This window comes from Anastrepha ludens, chromosome 5 (assembly GCF_028408465.1).
Source record: "Anastrepha ludens isolate Willacy chromosome 5, idAnaLude1.1, whole genome shotgun sequence".
Taxonomy (NCBI): domain Eukaryota; kingdom Metazoa; phylum Arthropoda; class Insecta; order Diptera; family Tephritidae; genus Anastrepha; species Anastrepha ludens.
In genome coordinates, this window is record NC_071501.1 from 61,844,727 (window position 1) to 61,863,819 (window position 19,093).

The 19,093-nt window shown below is 37.9% G+C and overlaps 3 protein-coding genes across 5 annotated transcripts in view; 1 reads left to right on the forward strand and 2 right to left on the reverse strand.

The window, feature by feature from the left end:
• LOC128865392 (tRNA-dihydrouridine(16/17) synthase [NAD(P)(+)]-like) overlaps window positions 1-18,497 on the reverse strand; it is a 58,958-nt gene extending 40,461 nt beyond the window's left edge. The window contains exons 1-2 of one of the 2 annotated variants that reach the window (XM_054105721.1): window positions 18,369-18,497; window positions 15,331-15,422 (exon numbers count right to left, since the gene is read on the reverse strand). In XM_054105721.1, the coding sequence (XP_053961696.1) occupies window positions 15,331-15,375 (45 nt within the window). In that variant the 5' untranslated portion in view covers window positions 15,376-15,422; window positions 18,369-18,497. The remainder of the gene's footprint in view (window positions 1-15,330; window positions 15,423-18,368) is intronic. The other variant, XM_054105723.1, reaches the window with a different exon arrangement.
• LOC128865390 (uncharacterized) lies at window positions 1,691-7,340 on the reverse strand. The gene has a single exon (XM_054105718.1). The coding sequence runs from the start codon at window positions 5,428-5,430 to the stop codon at window positions 2,167-2,169; it is 3,264 nt and encodes a 1,087-aa protein (XP_053961693.1). The 5' UTR covers window positions 5,431-7,340; the 3' UTR covers window positions 1,691-2,166.
• On the forward strand, window positions 15,580-18,295 carry LOC128865391 (fibrous sheath-interacting protein 2). Of its 2 annotated transcripts, none has more exons than XM_054105720.1 (8): window positions 15,580-15,938; window positions 15,994-16,107; window positions 16,167-16,295; window positions 16,371-16,871; window positions 16,937-17,356; window positions 17,414-17,593; window positions 17,654-17,858; window positions 17,947-18,085. In XM_054105720.1, the coding sequence occupies exons 1-8, from the start codon at window positions 15,747-15,749 to the stop codon at window positions 17,991-17,993; spliced, it is 1,788 nt and encodes a 595-aa protein (XP_053961695.1). In that variant the 5' UTR covers window positions 15,580-15,746; the 3' UTR covers window positions 17,994-18,085. The 2 variants fall into 2 exon arrangements, with proteins under 2 accessions (XP_053961695.1, XP_053961694.1); XM_054105719.1 differs by having other exon boundaries at window positions 15,585-15,938; window positions 17,918-18,295.
• Window positions 18,498-19,093: the final 596 nt, after the last annotated feature.

The window sequence follows — 19,093 nt, forward strand, 5'->3', positions numbered from 1 at the left end:
AAGGAGTTTGCAGTGGGCGCCTTCCTCGACATTGAGGAGGCTTTTAACAACGTCCTCCCGGAGGCAATTACCAGGTCTCTTGGTAAAATGACTAGAGTTGTTTTTTAGCTATATAATACTATTGTAAAGCCTATATTGTTATATGGAGTCATAATCTTGTGAAACTCACTAGAGAGAACGACATTGGTGAAGAAGCTGGAGAGGGTTCAGAGGTCGGCACTCATTGGAATCAGCGGGGCGCTTCGAACGACTCCTGCTCTGGCGCTCAACGCAATGTTAAATGTGGTACCCGTTGACATCGGAGGCAGAATTGCCGCTACACGTACCATAATCAGACTGGCTCGGGCTATAAGCTCAACCTCACTTATGGGCACTCAAGCATCCTTAGAAACTTCGAGTTCGTCCTCCTGTCAACGGATCAACGTATACCCTCGCTTAGTTCAACCGGAATCTTCTCCACCCATATTCCATCAGAGGAAGAGTGGACGGGGACTACACTTGGGGACAGGGCCTGGTGAACTTGTTCACGGTTGGATCGAAGTTGGAAGGAAAGGTTGACGGGGGAGTTTTTTGCGAGGAGCTCCCCATCAGACTCAAATTCAGGTTAACGGACCACTGCAGTGTATTCCGACAGCCAAGCGACAATAAGGGTCCCCGGGTCAGTGATGGTGCATTCGAAGCTGGTCAGAGAATGCTTGGCCTCACTTTCGACTGCGTCCGAATTCTTTGACATAAACCTCAACTGGGTTCCTGGTCACAGCGACATTGCGGGAAACTGTGAGGCGGATGAGCTGGCCAGACAATGGAGATGTGGGGATTCCCCCGCTAAAGAAGAGAATTGGAATTTCCCTGACTACCTGCGGTCAACTCCTGGAAATATGGGCGCCAACTCAGCGAGCGTTGGGAAAGTACACAAACTTGTAAGGTCGCAAAAACGTGTGGACCGGGGACGCTCGGGCGAGCTTCTGAGGTTGACAAAATATCAGCTTTCGAATCTCGTGGATTGTCTCACGGGCTGCCGTGAGAGCAGCCACAGCTCACTATGCACGAGGAATGCATGCTGTGAGACTTGGAATTATCTCAAGTCCTTTTTGCGCTGGATGTATGGAGGATGAGGTGGAATCATTTCAGCACCTTCTCCCTAGCTGCTCTGCTCTGGCGGGGCTAAGATCCAGGCAACTTGGCTCTTACTTCTTTGCTACGCCTGCTGATATAGCTGGCGTTGAAATTAAAAATCTGATGAATTTCATCAGCAGCACAAAGTGGTTGACGCAAACGCAGCACAGTCATCGTTCGTAATCCACACACTCAAATCCCTCCCTCCTAACCATCCCAGCACCACCTCCCCCCGCCCTCTCCCTGCATCCCATCAGTCTTTCTCTTTCACCTCACCTCCTTCATAATGGTATCACAAAGGACGAAACCGTTTTTCTTCATCCAAGTGTTCTCATTCCTTGGGCAACCATACCAACCTCAACTTCTCAGGTGTAGAGGTCATAAGTCAAACATAAAAAAAAAAAAAAAAAAAAAAGATTTGGCAATAAAGACATTGAAAGCATATAATTTTAAAAATCTGATCGCCATACCCAAGACCATAAAGACATCGGCTTGAACACAGACGTTTCTGTGCTATGTATTATTTATCATATTTGTTGTAAGAAAAATTTCAGTTTAACATGAAATCGTCTACTCGACCCAACAATCATTAGATATCAGTCAGGTTGATGAAATAAGCCCAGAATTTCATTTTTCAAATTTATTTTTGGGATTGGCAAGTAATTTTCTATGGATTTTTGAGCGCTAAATCCGAGTCTGGCAATACAAATTTTCTATCATGTCACATTTTAGCTACATTTGAAAATTTCTACCAAATCAGACGAGCTGAAAATTTTCCAAAATAAGATGAAAGCAAAACTTTCTAAATTATTTCGTAGATATTCCTAACGATGCGTTATTTATTAAAAACCCGAAGACATATACTTTGTTACTGATACTACCATATTGCGTTAATCTCCTCTAATTTTTAATTAATCATTTAGCCGACAATACAGTACAGATATATATGTATGTATGTGTAATTTTCACTAAACTGCTAGATATTAAGCAGAATTTTTCGCCATTTCTTAAAAATTAAACAGACATTCTATACTTCACGTATGCAAATATTTAAGTACTGCTAGAGTTTGAACTAATACTATGTAGTGAACTATTCGATGAATTCTTTCTGCCTATTTCGGCTGAATCGCCTAGACTACCCGTCACAGCAAAAGCACTATAGTTGGAGGCGACAGCATTGTGTCGTCCCGGTTGTGGTGATGTTGGGTTTGAAAGTCCAGTTTCGTGTATAGGCGACAAAGTTGGTGAACGCGTGCGCAGAAAATGTTTGCGTCGTTGTCGACGATAAACATTGCTCAAAGTTGGGAGCCGTTGCACTGGCGATAAAGTTCCTGAACCACCACCCGACGAATGGGAGACGAAACTTAGTGTCTCTGCGAGCTCTTCTAGATTTGTAGGATTTGGTATTTTGCGTCGTGTTGGTGGGGGTAAGGCTGGTGGGAGTGTGATTCCCATTGGTGTCGTATATGTCATGGACGTATCATCACGTATAATTGATGTGGGCAGGATCGTCTCGATTGCATTGGGCGTTTGACCCGAGGGTGTTGTGAGATTACTCGAATCACTGTACATACTTTGATCGCTGCGCTCAGATGTGGTCGTTGTGGATGAGGGTGGTTGTGGTGAGCTGCTATCGTTGTAATTTTGTTGTTGATTTTGGTGATTAAGATGATGACGACTATATGCGTCGTTGCCGCTAGTTCGCAAGTGAAGTGGGCGGATTTGGTTCTGTTTAACTTGGTGTTCGTCAATGCCAGCAACCTCACCATTACCGTCAGTTTTTCGACAGCGGGTTCGGCGATAACGACCCAGCATGCGCATCACGTGGCGCAGACGTGGCATTGGCCAGGTGCGAGAGTAACGCGAGCGGGAATTTGATTTGAGATTGGCACTGCGAGGAGAGGTTGGGCGGCTACTGCTTACACTGCCGGTTGTGCTGTCTCCGCTTCCGCTTCCATTCACTGTTTTAATGAAATGTACAGGCATTTCTGTAGCATTCACTTTCTTACCGGCGCTTGTGGCAGAGCTGTGTTGGTGGCGCATTGTCAAAGCGCTAATAATGTCGTTCGGCACATCGGGACTGTCAGGAACATTCGAACAGCAGTTCCATTTTCGACGCCAACGCTGGTTCTTCGATATTGACTTCATGCAGCAACGCTGGTGCTCAGTAGTCACCACTTTGGAGCTTGCCGAAATAGTCCTCTGTGTGGGACTCAGCTTTATATGAGTTTGTGCACCGTGGTGCCTGCCACTCACGGCACGTATGTTTACATCTCCAACACGTTTGCTCACTATGGGGCTGCGTATTCGAAAAGTGCACAATGTGCACTGCTCGGTGTACTGCATATATGAACGTCGTGCACTTATCGCTTCTATGTCACTAACCAAAGTGGCTTTGGAAGTGGCAGCGCTGACTCTACGCTGGGTCGCTAGAGTGCCAAATGAAGAACAACAATGGATTGTCTTATAGCCGCTATCCGTTGTTTCAGGTGTTCCGTTTGAGTCATACAAACCCCCAGTTCTAGAATTTCCTCTACCACTGATATGCGATATTCCAAGCGGCGAACTTGGGGCATTCTCCTCGAGCAGCGAGCACATATAGTACGCCTTCATAGCCGGTTGATGATATTCTCGGGAATCAACACAACAATGCAACTTCGACCGCGGACTTTCCTCACGCTTTGGAAGTGGCTTACGCGTTTCAAAATAATGCAAATCGGCTGGACTTATAGCATTTGGATGCCTTGTACTGGAGCAGATATACATTTGGCCGCAGTCATTAGTCTTTTTGGACGGAGTCAAAGGGAAATGTTGATGATCTTCTTTTGGCAGGTTTGAAATCGTTTGTTTAGCTTTGTTCTCTTGCACTTGGCGATGATTACGTATGTATTCGTAGGTTGTAAGACCGAGGAAAGAGATGTATATATGGAAAAAACAAAGATGCAGAAGGAGGCCTGCCGTGATAGCAGCCAAGAGTCCCAGGAAGCCAATTAGCACCAGGAAAATGGTATCACTAACACTAATGCCGGCGATTCTGGCAGCTGTAATATTGTTTTTGGAAATGTCGCCTGCATCATCCAATGTTGTCTCTGCGCCTGTGAATGTTTGGTTTAAGTGCAACAGCACTGTATCGTTGATTGTGTCCGCAATTAGTGTACTTACATTCGCAGCGGGCGTTGGCAAAGTCACATCCGGCAACATATCGGTATCCAGCAGATAAGTTGCATTGTTGGTTGTGACATTTGCGGCGACATCGAAGTTATTGGTAACATTGGCTGTTTCTCCAATAGTGCTATTAAGCACACTCTCATTTTGGATAAATTGTACGACATTGGGGTCTATGTTGGCATTGTTAGCAATACTTTCACTTGATAGGCCGCTGCTTGCGCCATTTCCGGCTATTGGATGCCAGAAGCTCAGCCATTCAGGGTGCACATAATAAAGCATAATTTGTGCTACCACTGCCGCGACAATCACCACCGTTGCAATCACTGCACTGACCACGCACATTAGAAATGCTACATAGTTACGCGAACCGATACAGTGATTCAGCCATTTGCAGTGATGATCGAATTTTCCGACACACTTATTACAAACCGAGCAGTGCTTAGTACGCGGTGACGAAGTGCGTATGTTACACAAATGGCAACGACCGTTCTCAATAACATGTGCGTGTTTATTACGATCGAACTCCGGTACAATACGATCGTTGCGATGGACACGCTGTAGCTCACGATCCGCGGGATCAATTAGAAGTGCAGCCAAATGTGATGCAACATGCACTATATACAAACCCGAAATAAGGCCGTAAAGCGGACCTTGAAATTCACTCGTGAACGACGGTATCAACACCAAGAACGAGGCAATACCGAATAGTATCAGCACGAGCCAACCGAATACTTGTAGCGGATGTAGCGGTACTTGTAAGCCATGCAAGCGGCGACCTCGACGATGATGGACATCAGCGTTATTATCTTGGAATGAAATTAAACGCGACAGATCACAACAACGGGGGGATGATCGGGTCTGAGTATGTATTTCGACGTTGGCAGCAGAAACTGAAACGGCTGTAGCTGGGGGCTTCAAATAAGTGCAGGAATGCTGACGAGCGGCAGTGTCGCTATTAGCTGATTCTAATTTAGATGATGCAGATTTCAGCGAATCCTCATTGAGGGCGGATGAATGACACTCGTTGGTGAGACTGCTTGTGCTGATGGTTATGATGTTGTCGCCACCATTCAATGTGGACTCAAATGGCTTTACGGCTCCGTCGTCTGTCGCAGCAGTCTTGGCAGCATTGACTTGTTTGGGCATGTTTCAAAAGCATCTGCTGTAATTAGGCTCCGAAAATAAAATGCCAGTTTGTAGTGAAGAATACGTGGTCGAAGTCGATGATGGTGAAGAGTATATAAATTCTGGCGATGAAGTGAGAAGGTGAAGTAATGATATTGACGTAAAAGGAGTAAGTACATCACAGTGCCGTGACAGCAAAAGCAAAATGCAGTAACTAGTAGGATTTTAGAACAGCGCTACACCAATAAAGGTTGGGTGTATTGAAAAGAAGTGACGGAGTCCACAAGTTCGCTCGCATATGCCACACAAAAATTTGATCATATATTCAGAGACTTTCGGCCAATTTTACGTTTTAGTATTTTATCCTTTTGCTTGCACACCATACGTCAGCTTAACAGCTCGATATCAAAGACGAAATTACTAGTCTCACAACCACTGCTAGATGCCGTTTTGTCTGCCACTCGACAGATATGCTTATGGCAAAAATGAAAACAAAAATTAAACAAAAGTAATTAAAGATCGTTGGAGCCGCCGAATTGAGTATATTCGTAGCAGACAAGCTTTCACGTATATACACTATATGTATGGTACGTGCATTGAATACACACAAATACACATGTACTTCAGTGGTTTTTTATGGGTGTGCGTGAAGAATTTTCGTAGGTAAGCTTCTCAAGGAAGCGACTAATGTTGTGTGCCGTTATGCGTCTGCCTTCCTTCGAACATTTGCTTGAATAACTTTTGAATATAGGCCGCAGATTGTGTAAGCTCTCACACAAATGCTTACATATTCATTTACATACATATGTTAAAGGGCATACGCTATATTCCCCCTCATGTCAAGGTTACCACACAGATGCTTACACGTCGAGTTTATCCTTATTTTGTTTCACTTCGTCACGGGGCAGGGATTTTAACAGCCGTTTGGTTGGTAGGCAAATATTTGAGGCTCTAAAATCACTCGCACACTAAAGATATTATTAAATATTATTCAATACTTGAGAAAGAAAATATAAATCTGCAACTTTTCAGTAGAGATTGGACTGGATTGCATTTCCTCGTTTTTTCACTTATTGTATACTTTAGCCCTTTAGAATAGGGGGTTTATATAACTTGACTTTATTCCATCTCTTTCATTCTTTCGCATAACGAAATTGTTCACTTTTTAAACGCCATAAAATATGCTTTGTAATAATCCTTCTGTATGTAGTTTATTTAATCCGCTGGTATTTTTTGAGTTCATTCTTTGAGTGCATTCATAGTTTTACTTAAAGTAGCATTATTTACTGAAAATTATCAACGTGTGGATTCTTTTGTTTCACTTCACAGCGTTTTGGGTTTGTATGTATGTGTCGTGAAATGTTTCTCGCAAAAGGGTAGTAGTTCACCCCATACTCTTGACTGGTCTGGGCATTGTTCATTAACCACCGTGCTATACATTCATACAACCAGTAATGCAAATATCCATTAAACAAACGCCCGAACCATTTCAACACACTTGTTCTTGTGTTATTGGTGTTTTTTTCTTCTTATTCGCTTTCTGTTTCACAATACAATTGCCTGCCATGGCTCCTGTGCTTATTAGGTTGAACGGTGAGTAGAAAAAGGAGCAACAATATTACCAAATGCACACAACACTACATCCGCCATTCACAACCGTCTCGTTTCAAAATCTCACAGCAACTGTTCGAGCATTCGGCTTTCATAGCTGTGTGGTGCTTAATTGGGGGGAAAATGGAAAATGTAAAAGCTGTCAAGCTGGGCTTTTCCTCTCCACAATCGCTTTTTTGTTGAGAGAAATTTTTTCTTCTCTCTCTTAATCTCGCAATGGTTTTCTTTTAAACTTTCATAAGCAGTCTATGAATAACATTCATTTATTTGCCGGTTGGTTAAATGTTTTTGGTTTTGTTCCGCTTTTCCAATTTTGTTTAGATACAGTGGAGCTGCAAAACAATGGACAGTTTGTCGATCGCTTGAAATTTCCAAAGTACCAAAAGCTAATGGGTATTAAATCAAATTAAATATTATATTAAATTAAAAGAAAATGTTTGGGTTCTGTGTTCTTTTTTTACAACATATACTTGAATTGTTTTTTTTTTGTTTAGGAAATTTCTAATTTAATCATTGTAAAATAAAATTGCTTGTAAAATGTATATTCGCAAACAAAATAAATATATGAAATCGAATTTCATATGTACTACTGTGGGCAAAAAGTAAGGTGAATTTATTTGTCAAACTTCGTGGGATTAAAATTTTGCTCTAGTTATTTTTTTCATGAGTTGGCAGCACTGTTAATAACATCTGGGTCAACTTTCATGTGAATGTCATTATCAGTAATATATTTACGCTTGTGTTTACCAAATGACCCAGAGTGCATTTTTCGAAAGTGTAGTACAATCGACTTAATTAATGTCTGAATGCTGAACTTGCTAATTGTTGTTGCTTTTATAATTGTTTTCTAATTATTTAACTTTAAATAAAAAAATATATATTTATATTACATATGTATAATACATTCCGTATATACAATATATAGATATATATATACATATATTCAATAAGCGGATCAAGTACTTTTTAAAAAGTAAGGCAAAATGACAAAAAAATTATGCATGAAAAAGAATGTCCTTGCTACCTGGCGCTCTATATCATTACACTATGGTCGTAACAAATTATTTAGAAAATCTACGAAACGATGCGATTTGCGAAAATCGTGCTATGATAGAATCAGGAGGGTGACCGAGGATAAAATTTGCACTGCTAGGAAGAAAGTTTTAATTAGGCAACATACATGTTACTATTTTTGTATTATGTAGCTCTATTTCCAAACCACGAAAACACATGATCTCAGCAGCCAATCTGAGTGCAATCCCAAGCTCTACATTTTATATACATGTATGTAAGTATTGTATGTATGTATGTTATTATATTAATAACACATCCTCTTCGAGTATTCAAAAAAGATCAGACTGCAATTGCCTCGCTGTGACGCATTTTAGAGTTCTAATCAGAACAGCTGGATAACTGGTAGTTTTTTAGCAGACGCACATATATACATGAATTTACTTTTTAATTGGACTAGTATTTGTTTGTCTATTTCGAACTAGTATGAGACTGGTTTATTTCTGATCGAAATCTGGCGATTGGCATCTCGTAGATACATCCATGTTTGAAATACCAATTGCTTGTATGGAAAGAAGTAGTACTAGTACATTTGGCCACGAGGCAGCTTTTGATATGGGAGGATATGTTAAGGAAATTATAGCAAATACGATAATCTATGTCAAAGTATATATATATACATATACATACATACATACATATTTATCTATAAAATGGAACAGATCTGAATAGCACTGAAATATTTATTTTATTTTTTCTCAAGCGCTTTGTAATTTTTTACAGGCACTTCATACGAGCTCACCCAATTTGAAACGATGAGTAGCAAGCCTGTTATTACTTGTTTATGTTTATGGTTATTACTGGAAATGCCTCAAAGCATAAACTACATTTTCTCACATATAGGAGCTTTTTTTGTGACAAGATTGTGTGGTGATAAGCAAATTGCCGTTTCTTATGGTACATGGTTTGAATATGAAAAAGCGCTATGATAATATTTTTGCCGAGATTTTAAAAAGCTTGAAGTTATCAGAAAAGAAGTGTATCGCTAAATACGATAACTTAAATAGGAATATTTGCTTGCTGTTTTAATAAGGAAACAAGTTGATTTTGTTAAAGTTTATATTTTGAATATGTAATTCTGTGTGTACAGTCATAATCAAAGCGGATAATTTTACGCATGCATATTAAAATACGTATTAAAATTAGCGCTCATATACCCAAAAACTAAAAATATGCATTTGAATATGCAAAAAAATCTTAAAATACTTATTACTGAAAGTTTTTTTTTATTATTTTATTCAAAATTTACGATTAAATCAAATGAAGATGCTTGCATATGCGAATAATTCCTTCAAAATTTACCGATGACACGGGCAAAGCATAAGCCCGCTGACAGATGAGTTTGAAAAAAGTAAACGCTCTACATTGTTGCCAGAAAGAATGCATCATAAACGATTATAGCTTGCGCGGTGAATTTGTTGAGTGGATTATCGAAAAGTTGGAATTTGTAATATTAGGAATGAAAATTTTTAAATTAAGCAGACTCAACTTCATTGGCCCCTATTTCTTTCTGAGGCTGTAGAACAATCAATCAATGAAATTTGTTTCCAAATATAATACATATGAGTATACATCTGTGATTTTCCAATTTGGATACATCTGTGATCCTATCAGTTTTATGGCCATTGCTTCACATTCATAAAAGTTACGCCGTCTTAATTAAATCTACAATACCTGTGCACGTGTTTTCGACTTTTACAGTTTCGAAAATGGATTTGAATTTGCTACAATGAGTTTGTATTAAACTTAAAAAATGGATACAATAATGCGATAACCTTAGAATTGTTGGGAAATTGTTTCGGTAATGATACTCTAAAGAAAACCTCCTTTTATGAGTGGCATGAACGTTTCAGAAGAGATTGTGAGTCCATCGAGGATGACGAACGTAGTTACAGGCCGTCGACATTGAAAACTATGTCATGGAAAAATCAATAAAGTGAAAGAAGAGTTGATCAATAAACGCAAATTAACCATCAGAGAGCTGGCAGAGGGCTTGAAAATTGCTTATGGATGCGTTCACGACATTGTGAGGCACTGTTGATCAATAAATGAAATTTTCTTTCCAGGTTTTTGTTTGTTGCTAAAAATTAGGGCTTGTGGGTAACTTTATAATAGTTCTTATAGTTCGTTTGATATTACTGCGGAAAATGTAAAAAAGCACAGATCACCAAGCTGTTGGCAATGTGACGAAAGAATGGGTGAATTTTACTCTGCACAATTTCTTCTAAACCATCTATTATTTTTTAATAATGCTAATTTGATATAAAACTTACAAGCTCCACAAGTTTTACAACAATACGTAACACGGGAACCTTAGTATTTATTTATTATGGAACCATTTATACGTTCTTATGAAGCGTAGGATAGGTTTTATTCCAACACCCAATACTTCCGTAAGAGAGCCAAAATATCAGGTCAGTCCATAAGTTCATGAGTTTTTTAAAGGTGGTTTTAAAATAAATAAAAAATATGCTTTAAGTATTTATTAATCAATAATATATTTTCCTTCATTATTTACAATGTCTTCCCAACGTTTAGGCAAATTTTTAATTCCCTGCTCAAAAAATTGTTTGTCCTTGGAGCCAAAATACGCTTCGATATCCCTTTTTATAGCTTCTTTTGAGGAGTAGTTCTTGTTACTCATGAGGGATTGAAGTCCACGGAAAAGGTGATAATCACAAGGTGCAATATCCGGAGAGTATAGTGGATGGGGCATTAGCTCCCATCCGAGCTCGTTCAGCTTGCCTAATGTTTGCCTTGCGGTACGAGGCCTTGCGTTGTCGTGATGAAACAAAAAGTTGCCTCTATTCACTAAAGACGGTCTAATTTTTTTAAGTGCCTCATTTAGGTTTGATAGCTGATGGGAATAATAATCACCAGTTATCGTCTGGTTTTTTTCCAGAAGTTCATAATAAACAATACCGGCCATATCCCACCAAACAGAGAGAGGAATCTTCTTGGGGTGAAGGCCATCTCTAGGGGTCGGTTCTGGTGTTTCATTTTTATCTAACCATTGGCGTTTGCGAACAGAATTATTGTAAAGGACCCATTTTTCATCACCAGTAACGATACGGTTCAAAGAACTTTCATTTTCAAGCCGTTGCAGCAGCTGAGAACACACATTCACCCTCTGCTGAAGGTTGGCGACGGAAAGTCTCTGCGGAACCCATTTTCCCAGCTTTGAAACCTTTCCCAACTGAACCAGGTGCATGTGAACTGTTCAATGCGATAAATTGAACCTCTGAACCTCCATTTTATTTTTTAACAAAACGTGCTTCTATCCGCGATTAAAATCTTTTGTTGAATGCACAATATATCAAAGAATATATAAATAGTTCCTTTAGGGAGCGTGTCATTATTCTGTATTACAAAATTCTGGATGACAAAATTCTGTAAGTTGCAAAAAAATTCTGCTTTTTAAAATTCTGCTTTTTTAAAATTCTGCTTTTTAAAATTCTGCTTTCTAAAATTCTGCTTTTTCAAAATTCTGCATGTTTAATGCGAAAAATTCTGCTTTATTCAAGTTTTGTGATTTTCGTCATACAAGAAGTAACAAAATAAACATTTATTCCATAAATATACATATGTATATGTTTAAGCGATAACAATATTTTAGTTTAGCCAATTACAATATTTGTTCGAATTCTTTTTAAATATGTAGTGTGACTTAATTCATTTATTTTCTTAATAATTCTTCGCAGCTGTCGTTTTTTTAGAAGAGCTCTACGCAAAAATACTGTGGATTGCGTAGCCGGAGTTGGACTGATGAGGGTTATTTTTTTAAAGCGCGGCCGAAGGCCGCCCACGCGAAAAAAAGTTCTACGCAAAAATACTGTGGATTCTATCGAAACTGAAGAAAAAATTATTATTATTTTTTATTTAATATCTCGAATAATAATAAAAAATAATAATAATAATAAATTAAATAATTACATTACCTCTTTAACATTGTTAACATTATATTTTAATACAGAATTTTGTAATACAGAATTTTGAAAGCAGAATTTTGTACATACAGAATTTCGACACCAACCCGTTCCGTTAACAAACTTGCTCTATTCCTAGCTATGGCTGGACAATTACAGAGAACGTGTTCTACGGTTTCTTCCTCTTCCTGGTCTCTACAACTTCTGCAGTATGCATGAGAAAATACTCCTAGTGTAGAAGAGTGCCTACCTAACAACCAATGATCGGTGACACAAGTAAGGATCTTCGAGACGCTCTGTCTTGAGAGATTGAGCAATTCTCTTGATCTTTTCTAGTGGTAACACAAGTATTTTCGGTTCTCCATGACCTATTGCCCTCCTGTTACTAACCTAACACGATGTTACTTTCCTCTATCCACAACACGATGAGCCATTTTTGAGCGGGCGAATTCAAAGGCTCTGTTGCAAATTTTATTCTGGCATCGATGTACTTTTTCGAGAAAAGGTGAGCCTTTCCGGGACTTGTTGACTTGGAGGCTGAGCACTCGGCTTTATTGTACAATTTGTCGTTTAAGAATGTAGGTTTTTATTAGACCGCGTTCACACAGGGAATATTTTGTTGCTTCACCTTTGTGAATTCTATTTTGGTGTTGTGCGTCGTGTTCACATACGTCAAGTACGAGTACGAGAAACTCGGCGTTCCTCTTTTACCCCCATCTCCCCCTATTCAATAAGTTACGAGCAACAAAGTTTGAGTTTCTAGTTGAGTTTTTAACCTAACTATCAATTCTCATTTGTCGACTGAACAATATCTCTCGAATTCAAAACAAAACCCTGTAATTATTTGTTGATTTCCCATTCTTTACATCCTACTATTTACATATGACACCATTTTATTCTTGTTCAATTTGCAAGACAGAAAACGCAAAAAAGGAGTTTTTAATGCTGTTCTACCTCAATTGTCAGGAACACAAATGTAAGTCAGTTTCCTTTTAACTATAAACCAAAATCGGTCTGAAATAAATTATTATTATATAAGTTATGATTAAAATATCATAATAATGCGTTTGTTATTGCTTTTGCTTTTGCGCTAACTCGAAAACTCTACGGCTGCGCTTCAAAAGACCAAACATATTTTATAAGAAAAGCGAACAGAGTACGAACAAGTAATGTGCAACCTAACAGCGACGCATTATGAGTGAAAGGCTTAAGGCTTGAATCTTGAAAGCTTCGGGAGCAATGGGCGCAAAGGCAAGTGAAAAAATGAATTGTTGGCACAAAGTCGTTTTGTAAACGTATTCGGGTATATATTAGTTCTTTCAGCACGAGCTAGTGATTTGTTTCCTCATGGCTCGTCAATTTCGAATGTTGGCAGCAATAAAAATTGTATTGCGTTACTCATACGCCCCAGCGTATGGCATGCTGTAAAGGAAAATAATTACTGAAATTCTTGTTTTTGGTTGGAAACAAAATTCGCTCAGATTTTTTAGTTTAAATATTTGTATAAATTTTTAGTAATTAGGAATAATAAAAAATTTATGACATAGACATGTTTGTCTGTCCGAACGTACATCACGACACTTTTGATTTATGTTCATCCATAAATTTTAATGGTTTTTAGGTTAAGTAATAAAATATTTCACGAATATCACACTGTACAAAAATCAAATGTAATAATGCATTTTTTATATTAAAATTGAAATAGAAAGCCTATGAGAATAGAAAGGCGAACGACAATTCAGAAGGACGTGTACACTAGCCCTAGATTACTAATGTTAGCCGGTTCGCCTAATATACAGGGTGCGCCATCTTTTATGTCGGTATGAAAACATTGAATAACTTTGAAAAAAAAAACCTGATTTGTATAAGTGAAGTATTTTTATTTGGTTTGGTTATTTACAATTTATTTAAACAATTTTTTTAATACAATATCAATCAAGCGGCAACCTTTATTAGCAATCACAAACTGCGATCTTTTTTCTGCGTTTGTCATCACCTTGTCAAGCATTTGGGGCTTTATACCGTCGATTTTGGCACGATTGTTTGTTTTAAATCATGTACATCAGTGCGGACGTGTTTTTTTTTTTACGCTCCAATATCTACCATATATCTGTGCTTAAAGAAATAATAAAAATACAACAACCAGCGAAATAGACGCTTTAACCAAAATATTGCGGATCGCAATACAGTTTGGATCAACAAAAATAATCAATCTAAAAGAATAAATAAAACAAAAAACAAACAATAATAAAAATTAAAAAAAAAAGTAAAGTTTATCCGGTTAAGCCAGTAGAGCGAACACCACCTACACCGAGTTATGCTCGTACTGAGAACAAACTCCCACCGGATAAAAACAGTCTCAGAGCGCTCTCTCAAACGTGTTTGCTAAGTGCGCGTAGTCAAAAAATGTCAAGTGAGAGTAAAATGACTCCTCTCTTACCGCCTTAATACGCAGTCAATAAACGAAAAACGCCGCATCACCTGTGAATCCGGCAGATGCGCTCCCTTGGACTGCTCAATACACTACCCCAATCACTCCACTATCACCAACTGCTTCTCTCTCCAACAAAAATAAATATACCTATACTATTCCAACTTCACACTCTGATGAGACATCCACTAAAAAGTCTACAACAACAATAACAATACAAAGACAATACATAACTACCGCAGTATCAACAGCCACAACAACAACCGTGTATACTACCACAACAGCGATCGCCTCCACAATTGCATCACTAACAACAAACACGCAAGTACTATATGCAAATACTTTAAATTATACCAACTGTAAAGAGCAGCTTAGTCAATTAATTTAAGGGTTGGTTTAGCCCCGCCACCCCTTAGCCAGGTCTGCGTTTCTGTATTTAGATAACATGAAAAAATTATTCTAGATGGTTTTCATTGTACCTCAAATACCTGCTCAAAAATGCTCGACAGAGCTACTTTCTTGCAATCTTTTCACAAACCATTGAATTGTCAACTCATTCCAATGACTATTTTCATCAAAAAAATAACGAATTTTGAGATATGTTGTTCTTAAAGATAGACCATTTTCATAATAAGTTTTAACAATTTGGCGCGTTGTTCTATTGTGTAAAATTGTACATCTATCACTTCACAAATGTCAAAAAGTACCATCTAGCAATTATTCACTGACATCTCGGCGTCTTTTCTGAAAGATCCTTTACAACAACAACAACATAAAGAAGCTCTCTCTCTGGTGGTTGGGGGATTTTCGAGATGCATAATTTAAATATTAGTAGTGGTATAGGGACGATTACCATTTAAAACCGCAAATAAACACACCTACCTTCCATATAATAAAAGCTCTAAAAGCCTCAAAGTGTATTTCCATACGTATAGTATCTGTCCAAGGACTGGCAATTCAGCAGCATTTCAATGCTTTCACAACAACGACAATAGTCATATATTTGGATGATTAGTAGAGTAAAAATTAAAAGAAAAATATACATAATTTTATTAGATACATATCCATGTTTCATTTCTAAAATTGTACACTTTATTTTTTCAAATAAAAAAACTTGTTCCTAAACTTTTTAAGTCAATTTTTTTTCAGTCGATATACTATATACATATGTAGCTTTGTATCATAAGACTTCGTAAAAAAATAGCTTAAAAATCACTAAATCAGAATTTTTGAGTCCAGGCAAAAACAAATCAGAGTTTGGTTTATGCACTAATTAATTATTAGCTGATTACGGAAAAATGATTGATGTGCTTTCTCTACCTCGACGACCTAAATTGGATGTGGCCGAAGTACCAAACCTAACATTCAAATCTGGTCTTCCCATTAATAGCTTACCAGGCTGGGAGCTCATACCATTAAATTCGAAATTGCCTATGCTCAAGTGTCCCGGGAATCAAGTTATATTTTCGAAGAATAAAATTGGGCAATCGGTGGGTTCAACAGAGAAGATAGTTTTTTAACTGAGATTAATACATTTTCATTAAGTTTAAATATTTGAAACAAGAATTTGACCCCTCAGTTCGGGAAAGCTTACCTGAATACAATCCATTACATGATTCAAATTTGAAAACATTTTATGCCAATGAGCGGAATCTGAAGGTGAGAAGTTAATGTGCATCACTTAACTTTTTTGAATGCCCTATTTCGATGTTTAACAGCGTTTGCGTGAAAACGGCGAAATAACACAAAACAATGATGTGATTTGTAATTTAAAAGATTTCAATGAATACCGACAGCAATTGCACAGAACTAGGCTTTATTACGTATTACAGGAAATAAATCGCCAGGTATATAGTTTATCGCTATAATAGTTTATATAGTGATTTCAGCAGGTTCTGCTTAAATATTACAATCCGCATTAGGAAAATGAACAACACGACCGGATGCTAATAACTAATGCCGAGGCAATAACTGCTCGAGATCACCACAATTTGGCCGCGCGACAGAACAGTTTCACTGAAATACAGGGCCGTAAAAGAAAGCTAGAGAACATAAGAGCTGCTCGCTTTCAAAAAATGTGGCAACAAACACAGGATAGGATAGCACGTAAAGTGGCTGCCGATGAAATGGGAAAGGCCTACCACGAATACCGAAAGCTCCTAAATCATATGAAAATACAGCGGCACTTGGAAGCTGCTGCAGACTTGCAGCGAAAACATCTGATCAAATTGAAAAAAGTATTCCAGTTTAAACAGGACCGCTTACAGAAGAATTTACGCAATGTAGAGGAGGAGCGGTTTAGAAAAAATGAGTATATTCAAACCATTTTCTGGGAGAAACGTCTGAAGGAGCGCATAGCATATCAGGATAAGATGAAAGGTCTGCTAAATACGATGACTAAAGAGAGAAAACAATTTATTGAGGTTTGGGATACATCGAGAAGAAACAATTTTTATTTAAATATTTTATTATAATTTTCTTTAATTAGGATCACCGGCAAAAATATAGTGAGAAATGGTTACGTATTCAAAACGAAATAAAAAATCGTGCAAAACTTACCAAAAAACAGAATAAACTAAATAGAAAACCTAAGAAGAAACCAAAGTATTTATTAAGGCCTAAACCAAAAACTGATAATGGAATGGCGTTCTGTGATAGACCTAATGAAAGTTTCGACCAACTCTTGGATCATCAACTTTGTGAAGCATTAAATACAGCCATTGATATAGAAAATCAGTTGTCGATGCCTTTTGAGTCTGGCGACCCAATATACAAGGCAGCAAAGTTCATCATAACACATATTATTAAAAAATTTGACAAGGATTTGAGTACAGACTCCAGAGTTTGTAATCAAGTGAGAGATCGTGTGGATCAGTTCTTTGACGAAGCCAAACGTTTTGTGTTATTCGTATGTAATTTCGTTAGTTAAGAGTACATTGTAAAAAAATACGTTTCAATATTTTAGAGATCATCGCAAATTATTGCAAGTATACGTGAACAAGTGGAAGCGGGTTATGAAGAGAACAGTCAGCGTCCGACCATAGTATCATTTAGTCGATTACCAATGACAATAGGCGAATCCAGTTACGCCATACACCCAATGGTTGATATTAAGGCCGTGGATACACGAACGCCAACACCAGTGGTAAAATAGAGAGTTATTTATTTCGACTAAATTTAGTTAACTCTATGTCTTGGTGTTAAGGGTTCACTTGCCTCCATCAAGGTCCACTCGGAGGAGCACATATTTAAGAATATTCCAAATTTGTGCCGCAACGAGTTGATTTTCATTGAGCACTACATCATCAAATTCAAACGCGAACTAATTACAGGTGTTGGCAAGCGGGTTTTCGCTGCGATTGATTGTCATTTCTCTAATAAAATTATGGACGTTCGCCCCGAACTACTTAGTAAGTAATTCGCAGATTTATTTTAGAATAAGCCGAAAGTCACTAAGGTCTTCATATAGATTTGAATCGCAATTTCCTTACGTGTCAGATGGCGAAAGCTATACTCAGCTATGCAACAAACAAATTAAATTATGAATCAGGCATTAAGTTGTGCATCAGCGCTTTGGCTAGTGATATAATTTGGTCTCTGCAGAAACATCTATTGAAGCCGGAACGCGACCCACGTGGCATTGTTCCTCCACACTGTTGTGACGAGAGTTCTTCGCCACATATGCGCCTGTGTCTTTATTGCCACAAGTAAATAACCAATTGCATTGCCATTGTCACTGGCCGACGGTTACAAACTTGAAGAATATTTCATATGCCCATTCAAACTGTCTATATATTTTGTATGTCGAAATAAATCCAACAACGAAAGGGTGTTAATGTATTTATTTGGGTTGGATACATCATTCACAAAATAATTTAGGGGCTGGCTTATTGAAGTATGCGTTATCTTATTTCACTCACCAAAGAAAATAAATTGTTGACAACGTTTTCACTAAAAATTTCCAAATAACACAATTCACCAATTCAACAACTGCAGTAAACATAAGTTTTTGGTGCATTTAACATGCTGATTTGACATTCTCTTTTATTGTTTCTTCCGTGTTTGGTAGCAGCCGTTCGTTCTCTGTTGGAAAAGAAGTAGGCAAGGCAACTCTATACAAGGTGACATCAATAAAATGGCTGATTTATTTAATTTCAATCAAAATGTTAACAAACGAAATTGGAACAAAAACACAGAGCACTCTTTATAGAGGGTAGAAAATGCCACACATTTACATTGTGCGAGAGCAACAGTTTGATAAAAGAGAATGCACCTCATGAATATGCTGACAAACGAAAATTTGACAACTCTGGCAAGGGGCGGATAGATGCGGCATTATTGCGAGGAAAGTAAACTGGATTAAATCTTTATAGGTATATAAAAAGGAATGTTTGTCTGTATGTCATCGATGAACTATAAAACTACTGGACCGATTATTATAAAAATTGGTATATATATGTATGTATTTTTCCACGGAGAAGGTTTGTAGAATATGCTCATTGATGCCCCTCGCCGCCAGGTGGCGCTGAAAGTAGCAACTTCTGCTCCGTTCAACCGACTGTCATATATAAATTAGTATGACTATGTATTTTTGCACAGAGAAAACGAATATGACATGTTCATTAGATGTAACTCGCCACCAGTG